Here is a 13,733-nt window from a genome sequence, read left to right on the forward strand (position 1 = left end):
AATGCTGGACCACTACAGAGCAAATTAATTTAAGACATGTGTTTCATTCATGCTTGCTTTGCCAATTGTTGACAAGGGACATCTACCATTTCCCTCATCTCCAAGGTTTCTAACAAACAATGCAATCTGAACACTGAACTGAAGGTTCTAGGCAAACTTTCTAAAATTTAAGTTTTGACTTGCACTTTTAAGAGATGTCATCTTATATGGTTCAGATTTTAAGATTGTTTTCAAGGGCTAAGAAATTTTTGATTAGCAGAAAAAATATAAAAAACAAAGTAGTAATTCATTTGACTTTTGACTCCATATCTTAACATTTTAGCTCAGAAACTTTTGCATTACTCTACTACTTAGTCTGCTTACAGAGAACTTAAGAGTTTAAAAATCCCAAGGGGCAGCTAGGTGGCTCAGTGGATAGAGCACAGGCCTTGGGAGTTAGGATTACCTGTGTTCAAATTCGGCCTCAGACAGTAATTACCTAGCTGTGTGGCCTTGGGCAAGCTACTTAAAACTCATTGCCATGAAAAACCTTAAAAAAAAAAATCCCACCAGGTACTACAATGTTCCATACAAAATTAATCCATAAATCCATAAAACAATAACAAGGCATCTTCCATGGAGTTGAAACAATTCTATTTCAGAAATAATTGCTGGCAAATGAAAATAAAGAAACAATGAATGCTACAGCTAAGAATGAAGAATGCTGCACTTTTTATTTAACACTGTCATGGCTTTATTCAAAACACAGTTGCACAAAAGTAATAACTTCAAAGTTTTTTAGGAGAGAAATTCTTAGAGGACTTAACACACTATATACATACTGCCTTACAAAGAGCATTTTAAAATAGGACAAAAACCTCTACAAAATATAAAACCCCTCCCCTACATATTTGCATGAAAATACCACCCACCAAGCAAAACAAGTTTTAGAAGTTATTCGGAGGCTCTAGGTATTACCTTTTAAAATAAAACAACTGTTCTAATTCTGATTGCACAATAAGATGATCATCAATTTTTTAAAAAAAAATGTAGATTAAATTTTAAAACAGGTATTTTGAAAGTCAAAAGTAATATATGGAACTTAAGAATGCAAAGTGCCTGAAATGCTGCATTTTAGCTGTTAAAAATGAGTAAACTGTTAGTCAAGCATCCCATCACTCCACCAACCCTGTCCTAAGAATTTGATTTCATTTAACCAGTCAAGCTTTTTGTTAATTGGGTTTCTCTACATATTACTTGTAATTATACTCCTAATGGGAAGCCCAGAGTTGCTAGTAACATTCTTTGAGCCCCACTGGAAAAAGAAAAAATGTGTTCTGTCTTAATTTAAATGTGGCCCAAAAGAGAAAAAGAAAAAATATGAGTTCAGTTCAAAGAGACATGGTCACTATTTGTTGATGCTGATTTTTTTTTAAAGTTACAAATATTCAAAACTTATGAGAAAAGTTCTTGAGATAGTCAATAACAAAAAGCAATTGTCTGGAAAACTGAGCCTCCATGATAAAAAACAGGGAATATATTTCTTTTTTTTTAATTTGGAATTCATATAAAATATGAACATTTAATAGGAAAACCACACATAAGTACACACATACAATTGCAAAGTTTCCCCAAATCCTTTTCTTCATGGATATCAATTTAAAACAATTTTTTTTAACTTAAAACGAATCCAGTTTCAAATACTTTTGCCAAATGCCGAATACATGCTATTCAAATGTCTTAAAGCTGGTTATGCTTCATAATGATGGGAAGAATAATTTAAGGTTCTATTCAGGAAAATAAAATATGCTTTGCAGCTCTGTCTGCAGCGTCCAAATCTTGATTCAGGAATCAAACGTTCAATGTTAAGTCTATCCATGCCTCATTAAACATTCACAGGCAATTATCTGACATCTAGGAGACTCTGATAGTGGTTCAGGAATCCCCTCTGACTTCACTCTGATATAATTAATTCACAATATCAACCAGGAAAGATTCAGGCTAAGCATAATCATGTCTGTTTCACAACAATTTTAGTCAATCCTCTCATTCAAAGGTACCCTGTGAGAAATCCAAGCAAAGCAAGAAAAGGTGGTTGAAGGAAGGGCCTAAAGTTTTTGCTAGATTTCCTCAAATGGAAAGCAACCTGTCTTCCAGACAGGAAAGGATAGAAATCAGAAAGAGAAAGGAAACTGCTAAAAAGAAGAGCAAAATGTTTATTGAAAAACCCTTGTCATGCCATAACTTATAGCCAAAACAAGAAAGGGTTCAACACATATGCTCAGAATTTGGAATACATGAAATTTTCTTTAACACAAAGATGTTTGATTTGAGACAGGTTTCAAGGAGCCTCTCCAACAATAAACTATAAAAATGCTATTTCTCATCAGAACCCTCATCATTCTGTTTCTGATTTAATTATGTAACCTTAAAAAAAAAACATTAGCATCAAAAAAATCACTATCTTCTAACTAGACCTCTGGCCAGCTCTAAAAGAATATAACCAACTTTTTCATCTCAAAGAGAGACTGTTGACTTCTCATATTACAGCAACTTTGATTTCAACTAATTTATAAATAACTTTTAAACCTTATGAATGAAATGCACCATACTACACCTGTGGAAAACCTGCTGTATGAAACTGTGAACTAATTAGGACCAAAACATTGAGCTTGAATAAGAAAATTAAGATTCCAAATGAATTTCTAAGGAATTTGATAAGGGGGTCAATCATATAGGACTGATTTTTTTTTTCTATATACTGTATGTGATCACTAATAGGCTAACAAATCTTATTTGGAATGATAAAAAGGCAAAAATAGTAAAACCACACCTTTCCTATAAAAAGTTACATGTTATCTTCTGTAGGGACAGCATGGTACATAAAGAAACAGATCAACAAGATCACTCTATTGCAAATTCTAGAATAATGGAGCCTGGTCCATTTAATCATCTTCTTCTTCTCCTTCATCTTCAATATCTCGTTTCCTCTTTTCTCCTTGAACATTTTCTTCTTCTACGAAAAGGAGAATTTTTTTAATATTCAAAGTTTTACAAAAAGACTCAAGGTATAATAACTTGGTTTTTTTAAGATCAAAAGGAATCTATATGTTATTTCTGATGTTATTGCAATTCAGATTTATTACAAAATAATTGTTTCTGAAATAATCAACTCAGCTTATTATGCACCCTTGTGGTCAAATCATGTAAGACATTTTTAAAAAGTCTCATTGAAATTGTTGCGACTTTGAAAACACCCAAGTTTAACAAATTTCTTATAGAGCCACATGAGGTCCAAAGATACTATAAGGTTAGTGACAGGTTTTATTGATTTAACTATTTTGTTTTATAAACCTAATAGAAAGAAATGAAAAATAAACTCAAATAGATGTAGAACCAGTTTTCTAACAGAACAGTACCCTTCTTTTAATCTAGTACTTAAATACATAATCTAATTTCAACTAAATCAGGAGAATAATTCCCCCTAAAAGGAAAAAAATTAACATCAAGATTCCTTCTATCTTCTTATCAATTTTTAAAACTCCTGAATAAAATTATCGTTAATTATATTTGAAAAAAATGCTTTTAAAATGACATGTCTTTTAAGATTTTTAAAAGTAAGCATTTAAGCTAAAGATGGAATAAGTAAAGTTTTTCCACATAAGAAAATTTTTTGAATAGTTACATCTAAATATTTTAAAGTTGTTAATAAACTTTACCTTCCTCTTCCTCTTCTTCTCCTCCTTCTTCAACATAGTCATCATCATCATCATCATCCTTAAAATGCAAAACAATCAGTAAATCATCCCAATACAAGTAACTAATTAGTAAGCATCTATTAAACACCTTCTGGATACTAAATCCTAATAATATAAAGGGAAAAAGAAACAGTCCCTGCCTTCAATAGGAGATAACATATATCCCAAGTTTATAAAATATAAACAAAAATTAAACAGGGGAAGGGGAAAGGAGTTCAGAAAAAGCTTCATGTAAAAAACAAGAAAATAGTATTGTGCATGTTATTTTGAAGACCACCTATACCTGACTAACCCTTATAACTCAAATCAAACTTCTAATTCCTTTAAATCAGAACTGAAATTGATCCTGGCTATCCAGTCACACAGACTTTTTTCTATAGTAGGAATAATCTTGTCATCATAAAAGATAAATTTATATAAGGTATTTTGTAAAGTAATTTAATAATCACACAGGAAAACATATTACAAGAATCATATAGTCAATATTAGGGGCGGCTAGGTGGCATAGTGGATAGAGCACGGGCCCTGGAGTCAGGAGTACCTGGGTTCAAATCCGGTCTCAGACACTTAATAATGACCTAGCTGTGTGGCCTTGGGCAAGCCACTTAACCCCATTTGCCTTGCAGAAACCTAAAAAAGAATCATAGTCACTAAAAATAGAATGAGTAAAGAATGGAAAGTTATCCTGAAAGCTAAGGCATTTGATTTTTTAAAGTACCAAATTTTATTTCCACTTTTTCTTACCTTTTTTTTTTTAATTTTTGCAAGGCAAAGGGTTTGTAAGTGGCTTGCCCAAGGCCACACAGCTAGGTCATTAATAAGTGTCTGAGGCCGGATTTGAACCCAGGTACTCCTGACTCCAGGGCCGGTGCTCTATCCACTTCGCCACCTAGCTGTCCCCCTTCCTTGCCTTCTTAAACAATGAAGTAAGATTTATCTGATCATCCCAGATTATAAATATCAACCAAACTGCTGTGCTGAAATAATGGGATATTCATAGGACCCATGTTCTCAGGCTATGATATTTTCCCTCGTATTTTCTCATGTTGTTCACTTCTTAACCCTGATGATCTTCTAAAATGCTGGGGACCTGAATCACGGAAGTACCATAAAGTAAAATCTGGCTGAGCCAATCTGTGGATGGCTTCTCCAATAAATAAAGTATATGACATTCAGGCATGGTCCTATAATAATTGTTTGGCATCTAGGAAAGCAGTTGGGGAGCGTAATAGAAAGACTGAGCTGGAGTTAGACCAGAGGTTCAAATCCTGCCAGACACCAGCCCAGCTGTTGGACCCTAAGCCAAGTATCATTTAAGATTGTTTGCCTCAGTTTCCTCTCTATCAAGTGGAAATAATAACACTAATACCCATCTCCCAGGCTTGTTGTGACTATAAGTGAAAGATCTGTAAAGTGCTTTGCAAATCTTAAAAGAACTGTGTAAATGTATTGATTGTGATTATAGGATATTTGGGGGGGGGTCTGAAAGTCTTTTCTAAAATAACAGAGTTGAAAATAGGAAATTCATCCTGTCACCAACCCCTAAAGTAGCAAGTAATATTATGATCTAAGAAATACTGATTGAAAGGAAGATTCAGACTATTTTCAAAAGCCTCTTACTACTTCACCAAGAAAAATAACTTAGTGAACAAAACTTTAGGTTAAGGTAGAGATTACAGAAGACCATCTCAATTTTCTGCCATTCAGAGGGCCCTCCCAAGCTAAATTACTTAATTCACATTTCAGCAGTTTTCTACTCCATTAAAAACCAATCTTCAGAAAATAGGAATCTACTTATACCTAGTAAAAGAATACACCATTCAGACACAATCCTGGAGATTTAACCTTAAGGTCTGGGAGCAAACTAAAAACAAAAGTTTTTTCCCTTCTATTTTATCTACTTCAAAGATACATAGAAAGGACTGAAGCATGTTGCCCTGAACTGTAACTTAATGTTTTCTTGAGTGGCTATATTTTCCAGAAACATGGTGTGATTCAACCTGTTTGAATTGGGTCAGTAGAACTGATATCTAATTTTATGTTGATTTTAGCAAACTAGTTAATTTATTTGAATCCAGAATGGACACAATGCCTTGACCATGCCAAGGGTGAAATCAGCACAAGGGAGCATTCTCTCCGATGCAGGAACACAGATAAAGACACACAGACCCTTGCAACCAATATAAAGACATGGCCCAATTAAGACCATTTCAAATATTCTCTGGCATTTGAATTAAATAGCATACAAAAGTGCAGTTAAGGGACACACACCTAATTGCTGAGTTTATAAAGGCAGTATTTGCAATTCAAAGAGTCTTTGGAATCAGAGATTCTGAACTCAAATCACAGCTATCTACTCAGAACTGAGGAAACTTGGGGTACTGAATAGCTGTATTTACTGTATATGGAAAATGAAAATGTATTTGGCTTGACTATGTATGTTTCAAGGTCTGGTTTTTCTTCTCTCCTTGCCCCTTCTACCACCCACCACAGTGAGGATGGGAGGGAACATAGATTTTTATAAAAACATTTTTAAAAATGTTTTTAAGGAGTCCAATAAAGTCTGCTTGGTGCTACAATGGTTAAAGCACTGGACCTGCAATTAGGAAGACCAGAGGTTCAATTCCAGTCTCAGACACTTGCTAGCTCTATGAACCTAGGAAAGTTCCTTAACCCATTTAACTCAGTTTCCCTATATGTAATATGGAGATATAATAGCTTCTACTTCCCAGGGTGGTATGAGAGAGAATCAAATGTGATAATATCTATAAAGGGCTTCTTAACACAGCGCCTGGCAGAGAAGGGGCTTAATAAATGCTGCTTCCTTCCCCTTCAGTCAAAGTAGTTCTCTTTCTGAAACTGAGTTAAACATTATAATTAGGTCAGTTCAGTCAAGTCTCTACATCTTCAAAATCTTAGCTACAAAACTATAGCTTTCAACAAAACCTAGGTTTTCTTCAAAAACCTAAGTGATGAGCTACAGTCGGTCAGCTCCTCATCAGCAGAAAACAAAATGCTTCCTTGTGGATACATGTGTGTAACATCATGTTCCAACTCTCCTGTATCTTATGAGCAGCAGAAAGAGAATGGAATGAGAAAATGCTCTCAGAGAAGAGCTATCTAGAAGTCAAGACAACCTAGCACAGCCTCTGAAGCTTCCGTGCTTCTGCTTGAGAATCAGACTTCATTTTTTATTTTATTTTATTTTTTAGGTTTTTGCAAGGCAAATGAGGTTAAGTGGCTTGCCCAAGGCCACACAGCTAGGTAATTATTAAGTGTCTGAGACCAGATTTGAACCCAGGTACTCCTGACTCCAAGGCCGGTGCTTTATCCACTACTTATCCTCTATGCCACCTAGCCGCCCCCAGACTTCATTTTAACCAGAAATAAAAAGCTCTTCTGGCTCATGCTATTCTTAGGCTGCACTTACAAGTACTGATCAAAAAGTTGCAACTATTCATTCTATCTCAGATTTGGTTTACACTTGTTTAAAAATGTCCTTTTCCTCTAGAGCTTTTTAAAAACAATAGAACTCAGGTTCAGTATACAATGGAACAATTTTAGTGGCTAGAAAGGCGATTTTCTAGAAAACTTATAAATCTGAAAAGCACTACTTGCCAAGATAAAATTTAGAAAATAAGCAACCATCTCCCCCAAAATAAATACTAGGTATGGAATGAAAGCTTAGGAAAAGAGAAATTATCAATGCTAATGTAAACTGAGATATTTTTCACTGCAAAGGAATGGTTATAATTCAACTTAGTCAAGAATGACAAATACCTAAAATGTCGAGGTCTCATTTTCTACTACAACATACCACCTAATTCACTCCAAAATCTCAAGTAAATAAAATCTGTATTTTTCGGCCACCTGTTTCTCCATTTACATTGTTCCTTCAGACAGACACAGACACACACACAAAACAGCATGCAAGCAATTGTAAGTTCCAATTATTAACATAGTTTTAATTTTAATGTTCACGTTAATTAATTGTGGAATACACTATTAAGGGTCTACACAGGACAGAAAAAGAAGCATCTTGAAATGCATCAAAAATGAGAACGTACGACCTAAATGTTTCACTGGTTCACAAAGGATTTAAAAGAACCAGATAAAGGCCTACATGTTAGATGGGTCCCTTACAAGATTCTTGGAAATAAATGGTCAAGAATTGAGAAGTGTAAATGTGTTGGGAACCTTCCCTAACAATGAGATCACTAATTTATTTTAGTGTAGTATTATTTTTATTTTTTATCTTTATGGGGCAATGGGGTCAAGTGACTTGCCCAAGGTCACATAGCTAGTAAGTGTCTGAGGCCAGATTTGGATTCAGGGTCCTCTTGACTCCAGGGCTGGTGCTCTATCATTTCACCACCTAGTTGCCTTTGGACTATATTTTTAATTTAAAAAAATGAACTGTGGATTCTAAAACTGAAGTAAATTCACAAAAGCCAGGGACCCTGTCTACATAACTCCCTTCTGTTTTGTGGTGATGGTGAAAAGTGTGTGTTTACCTGAATTTCTTCCTTCATTAGGTATGAGAGACCCACCTCCTCTTCTTCTCCCTCTAAATCTGAACCTGCTTCATCTTCATCCTCCTCTTCCTCCTCATATGCTCCAGGTGGACCTGCTTCATCCTCTTCTTCATCTTCATCTTCTTCATCATCATCTTAAAGTAAAAAACCAGAGGATAACTGACTGCTATTTGCCAGTATCACCTTTTTACCCCTGCCTGATCAACCTAATTATTTTTTTTAACTTTTTTTTTTATGCAAGGCAAATGGGGTTAAGTAGCTTGCCCAAGCCCCACACATCCAGGTAATTATTAAGTGTCTGAGGCTGGATTTGAACCCAGGTACTCGCGACTCCAGGGCCAATGCTCTATCCACTGCGCCACCTAGCTGCCCCTCAACCTAATTATCTAAGCTTTTTTTGTATGTTAGAAATGGTATTTAACATTTTCTTTCCAAAATTCACTACTTGAAAAAAAATCTAATTCCAAAACACCTATTCAAGCTAATGTTAGTAGTGAGATAGTAATTATACAAGTTCCTGACTTTTATCACATTAAATGTTTCTGCTACCATCAAGATTCTTGTTCTAAAACAAAAACTATCTCACCATTAGCAATAAAAAAAATTCCCTCAAAATGATCTGGTTAATATTCCAACCTTTTAAAACATTTTCATTTTAAAGTTAAAATTTTATTTTTAAAATCACTACTGCATTAAAAAAAAACTTTAAAAAGTCAGCATATTTTTACCAGTATTTGGTGCCATAGCAATACAATAGTATGTTATTTATTAAGGAATTTGGAAGACTCAAGTCTAATACATTGGTTTCCCATTTTTTTTTCAAGTTTTTATTTTACTAGTCCGTTAGTATTTACACCCAAGCCTCCAAAGCAAATACTAATTTGCATGGTTACAGTGAACTCTCTATTTAATACTACTTTATGAATGCTTTTGAATAAGATTACCATCTTCATCTTCTTCCTCCTCTTCAGAATCTGGTGCTTCATTATCTTCCTGATCGAATCCATCTAGATAGGTGATTTGTTGAAGCAGTTCAAAAATACTTTCTCTGTAATCTTGTAGGTTTGTGATCTCACAGTTAAACAAGTCAAGGCTTTTCAAGCTTTTAAGATTTTGCTGAAAAGGCAAAGTTAAAAATTTATATTCAAAATTTTAACATCGTTTTAAAATATTGCTGAGCTAAGGGATAAGTTCAGAATTATTAGAAAGAACACAACTAGGAGTCAGGAGATCTGATTCTAACTTTCAACAAGTCGCTTAAATGCTCCGTGCCTCGGTTTCCTCATTTGCAAAACAGGAATATTAATATTTGCAAAGCCTATATCATGGTTCTACAAATGTTATCAGTTAGAGTTCTTATAAATAATAATAGTAACTGATTTATTTAGCATTTAGGGGTTTTCAAAGTAGCTTGGTTTGGTACCTGAGCAATAAATCTTGGAAATAGGTACTATTATTATTAATACCTCATTTTACAGATCAGGAAACTGAGCCTGAGTTGGTTTAAGTGATCATTTAAGAGTTGGGTTAAGGATCATTAACAGCTAACAACTGTCTGAAGCAGGATTTGAACTCAGGTCTAGAGTCTAATGATCTCTATTTCCACCCTCACTGCCTCAGCACTAGTGTCTGGTTTGATTATCTTCCAAATATACATGTACATATAAAACCTGCCTTTCTCTTTACCTATCTAGACGGGTACACAGTTAGCTGGCAAAAAGGAGAGATCATAGGAGGTATGACTGAAAGATCAAAAAAGATAAAAGTCAAGTGCTTTGAAAACTTTTAAGGACTGGTCCAGATAACTATATGCTTGAGTAAGGGAACTTGTCTTATACAAATGCTTTAAGGTGGAGAATTTTATTCATAAATAGTTCAACACTGATTCTATTGTTCAAATGAGTTAAAATATCATTTTTCTATTTACAAACTCATAGCCAACCCTTATGATTTAGTGAAATCTAACTTAATTTTTTTTTAAAAAAAAACCAGATCACTAGCCAGCAACATCAGTATTTTTCACCATTTCCCCTCCCCTTCTCTGATATCCCCAAATCAGCAAATCATGAAAAAATGGTTTGGGATGGCAAGACGAAGAAAATCGAAATTAAATCCTCAGATCTAAGAGTTGACCTAAATCTTTCTACTAAATTATGTTTTTATTGGGAGGTTTTCTTTTAAGAAATCCAAGAACTGTTCCTATTTGAACATAAGAAATTCAGAAATTACAAAAGAAGAACAAATTTGGGGCAGCTAGGTTGTGAAGTGGATAGAGCAAAGGGCCCTGGAGTCAAGAGGACCTGAAAAATCTGCCACAGACATTTAATAATTGCCTAGCTGTATGACCTTGGGTAAGTCAGTTAACCCCATTGCCTTAAACAAAATTAAAAAAAAAAAGAACAAGTGGCAATTATCAAGCTTCTGATACTGGGTTAATAAAAGCTCAAGGAAATAATGTATGCAAAGCACTTTACACGTTTTAAGGGTATTAAAAAAAAACCCATCATCCATTCTGATCCTATACAACTCCATGCACAAAAACATCAACTGAGGCAAACACTTGTACAACCCTTACTCACCAGAGCTTCCACTGTGCTGAGATCTTTGATTTTGTTGCCACTCAGATTGAGGTAGGTGAGATTTGGACATTTTTCTGCCAGGACCTCCAGGCCCCCAGAAATAATATTATCACTAAGTTCCAACTACACAGAAGGAAAAAAAAAAAAAAAGAATGGCTATGACTAAGAATATAGCTAAAGCAAAATATTTGAACAATTAAAATAAAAAAAAGATGTTAAGATAAGTACTTTCCATACTTGTTAGATTTCTCCAGAAAACAGCACCTTGCAGTAACAGGTGTTTAAAAAAATGTCGCCTAAATGAATAATGCCAAACCCTTTGATAATGGCTGGCAGCTCAAAGTCTCAACTGGTATGCATGTTTCATAGAATCAATTTAGACAGTTCAGAGAAGATTTGTCACATTTTCAAATTCGTTCACAGGGTTCTAGAGACTTAAAAAAGCTTTCTTACAAAGCCCCAAACTCATACCACATTATACACAGACAGGGAACCCTTTTTTGAGTTTAAATTCCAATCAATGGATAGACCAGTAATCCAATTTAGTTAAAGTTACTAGAATGTTTGGCTCTCCACACTGCTTTCCAGGGGCACATCTTCAATAGGAACTTACCTTTCGGAGTTTACTCAAGCTGGGGAGCTGAGCCAGGGAGGTGAGAGCCACGTTAACCATGCTCAGAAATTCTAACTCTTTGAAAGTATCGTTGAGGCCTTCAATTTCCCCATTGACAGATGGACAGTTATCGAGGACTAACTCTGTCACCTGTAAGAGAAAACATTAAGGATCCTTCAGCTGTTTTGCAAATAAAACACTCAGCAACAGAATTCCTGAATCCAAAGGGTTTCAAACCACCGCCTGTCCCGCTTAAGTCCTTTTCGTTCAGCCGGGCACGTTAAAGTCGCTTTTGTTTTTTAGGTTTTGGCAAGGCAGGGGGGTTAGGTGGCTTGCCCAAGGCCACACTGCTGGGTCAGGATGACGCGTCTGAGATTTGAACTCGGGTCCTCCTGACTCCCGGGCCGCCCCCATATCGCCTTTGAAGATCATGTGAATCTAGGGTCGCCCCTGCTCTGAAGTCCTAGATCTGAAAAGTCAATTCTCTGCAAAAAAGAGACGGAGCCAGGTCCCGTCCACTGGGAGGTCGTCACTGTCGGGCCACGGGCTGCAGCCTCGGACCGGGGGGCACCGGAGGGGGCCCGGGCTCCGCCAAGCCCAAGGGGGTCCGGAGGGCGGCGCCGGGGGCCCGGGCTCCGCCAAGCCCAAGGGGGTCCGGAGGGCGGCGCCGGGGGCCGCTGCGCTCCTTTGGCCCCAGTCGCACGTCGGGCCGGAGCCCGGCTTTCCCTTTGCCCGCGGGGCTGGGAGCGAGCCGGCGTGGCAGAAGCGGGGCCGGGGAGCAGCAGCGCGGGGCAGTCCGTCTGTCCGTCCGAGGGGGCTCGGGCCGTGAGCGCGGCGCTGGCCGGGCTGGAGCCTCCGGGGCGGCCCGGCCGGGCTCCCTTCCGGAGCCTGCGCCAACTTTGCCGGGGCCGGGCAGCCCGGGCCGGGCGGCGGCGGCCCAGGTCCGCGGCTCTGCCCGCGCCGGGGGCGGCAGGCTCCGAGCGCTCGCGCCCCGGGGGTCCGGCCGTGCTCGGGGCAGCCCCTGGCAAGGAGGAGCCGCGCCGTGCCGGGGCGCGCCGGGGCGGCTCTGGAAGCCGGGCCTGGGCCGGCTCTCCCGGGGCGCGCGGGGCTGCCCGCCGCAGGGACGGCCGCGGGGGCCGCTAGCCGCGGGCGGCATGGCGGGCGCCGCGTGTCTCCGTGACCTCCGGGCCCGGCCTCCGGGGAGCCCCCCAAGCGCGGGCGCGGCGCCGGGACCCCGAAAGTTGGAGGAGCGCGCGGCGGCCGGCGGCGGCTCCCCCAACTTGGCGGGGCTCGGGGGGCGCGGGGACGCCCCGGGCGCCCCGCGGGAGGGGCGCGCTGACAGGCGCGGCGCCCCCCGCCAACTCCCCCCAGAGTCGGCCGGAGTAGTTGCACAACTTCTGCGGGGCGCCGGGGCGGGGGCGGGGGACCCCGGCCCGCCGGGCAGCAGCCCTCCCCCCGGCCGCACGCGCTGGGGCCGCTCGCGCCCTCCGCCCCCGAAGCCGTGCCCCCGGCGCGGGGCCGCTCACCTCCTCCGGGGCTCTGTTCCGCAACTCCAGGCTGATCTTCTGCTTCAGGTCCATGTCCTCCGCCGCTCCGCGCCCGCCCGCCTGCCCCTTCCTCCGCGCCTTCCCTGCCCACCACCCCCAACCTCCAAGTCGGGAAGGTTAGGAAATGAATGGAGAGCGGGGGGCAAGAGGGCGCCCACCGCCGCCACAGGCGTGGGGGAATGAGCAGCAAATGGAGTCGGAGGAGTTGGGACTCAAACTCGGATGCCCCCGCCGCCCTCTCCGCACACTCGCACACACGCACACACACGCAGTTCCTTCCCTTTCAATGGCTGCTCGGCTACTGAGCCTCCATGACACAGCGCAGCCAACCCCCTACCTGAAGCCCCTCCCAGCGCCCCCAGCGATTGGGCGACACTCCGGGGCCTCTGCAGCCCAGTGGACGACGGACATGTCGGTCAGGCTCCCGGGCGGGACGAAACGCGACATCCCGCGGCCATTGGCCACAGGCGAGCGCGCAGTTAACTCGGATAGGAGCACGGGAGTGTCGATCTAAGGGACACTATTTTGAATTCCGGTCGCCCCCCTCCTTTTCTTTGTGTGCTTGGCGCGCTTTCCCCAGGCACCCTGATACTTTTTTTTCTTTCAGAGGAAAAGCCGGGGAGAGCGTCCTTCTGACCGAGTTTCCCAAGTTTTGCCCCATCTTCAAGTTTACTAGTCCAAGAGACTCGAACTAGGCTGTTTTTGTTACCCAAACCTTTGCC

At 40.1% G+C, this 13,733-nt stretch overlaps 1 protein-coding gene across 3 annotated transcripts; it reads right to left on the minus strand.

The window, feature by feature from the left end:
- Positions 1 to 553: 553 nt before the first annotated feature.
- On the minus strand, positions 554 to 13,322 carry ANP32E (acidic nuclear phosphoprotein 32 family member E). 3 transcript variants are annotated; one of them, XM_074188701.1, is made up of 7 exons: positions 12,991 to 13,322; positions 11,465 to 11,614; positions 10,852 to 10,974; positions 9,217 to 9,388; positions 8,288 to 8,406; positions 3,699 to 3,756; positions 554 to 2,995 (listed from the first exon to the last, which is right to left on the minus strand). In XM_074188701.1, the coding sequence occupies exons 1-7, from the start codon at positions 13,042 to 13,044 to the stop codon at positions 2,925 to 2,927; spliced, it is 747 nt and encodes a 248-aa protein (XP_074044802.1). In that variant the 5' UTR covers positions 13,045 to 13,322; the 3' UTR covers positions 554 to 2,924. The 3 variants fall into 3 exon arrangements, with proteins under 3 accessions (XP_074044802.1, XP_074044801.1, XP_074044803.1); XM_074188700.1 differs by having other exon boundaries at positions 556 to 2,995; positions 8,252 to 8,406; positions 12,991 to 13,320; XM_074188702.1 differs by lacking the exon at positions 12,991 to 13,322 and adding an exon at positions 12,317 to 12,320 and having other exon boundaries at positions 558 to 2,995; positions 8,252 to 8,406; positions 11,465 to 11,616.
- Between the last annotated feature and the right edge of the window lie 411 nt (positions 13,323 to 13,733).

This window comes from Macrotis lagotis, chromosome 5 (assembly GCF_037893015.1).
Source record: "Macrotis lagotis isolate mMagLag1 chromosome 5, bilby.v1.9.chrom.fasta, whole genome shotgun sequence".
NCBI lineage: Eukaryota > Metazoa > Chordata > Mammalia > Peramelemorphia > Peramelidae > Macrotis > Macrotis lagotis.

What these genes read in the sequence shown, in the direction of transcription:
- ANP32E (XM_074188700.1), bottom strand. Translation starts at nt 13,044, where the DNA reads ATGGACCTGAAGCAGAAGATCAGCCTGGAGTTGCGGAACAGAGCCCCG. An exon ending in GGAACAGAGCCCCGGAGGAG is followed by an intron (nt 11,615 to 12,990) that starts GTGAGCGGCCCC and finishes TTTCTCTTACAG; the next exon opens with GTGACAGAGTTAGTCCTCGA. An exon ending in TAATGAAGGAAGAAATTCAG is followed by an intron (nt 3,757 to 8,251) that starts GTAAACACACAC and finishes TTGCATTTTAAG; the next exon opens with GATGATGATGATGATGATGA.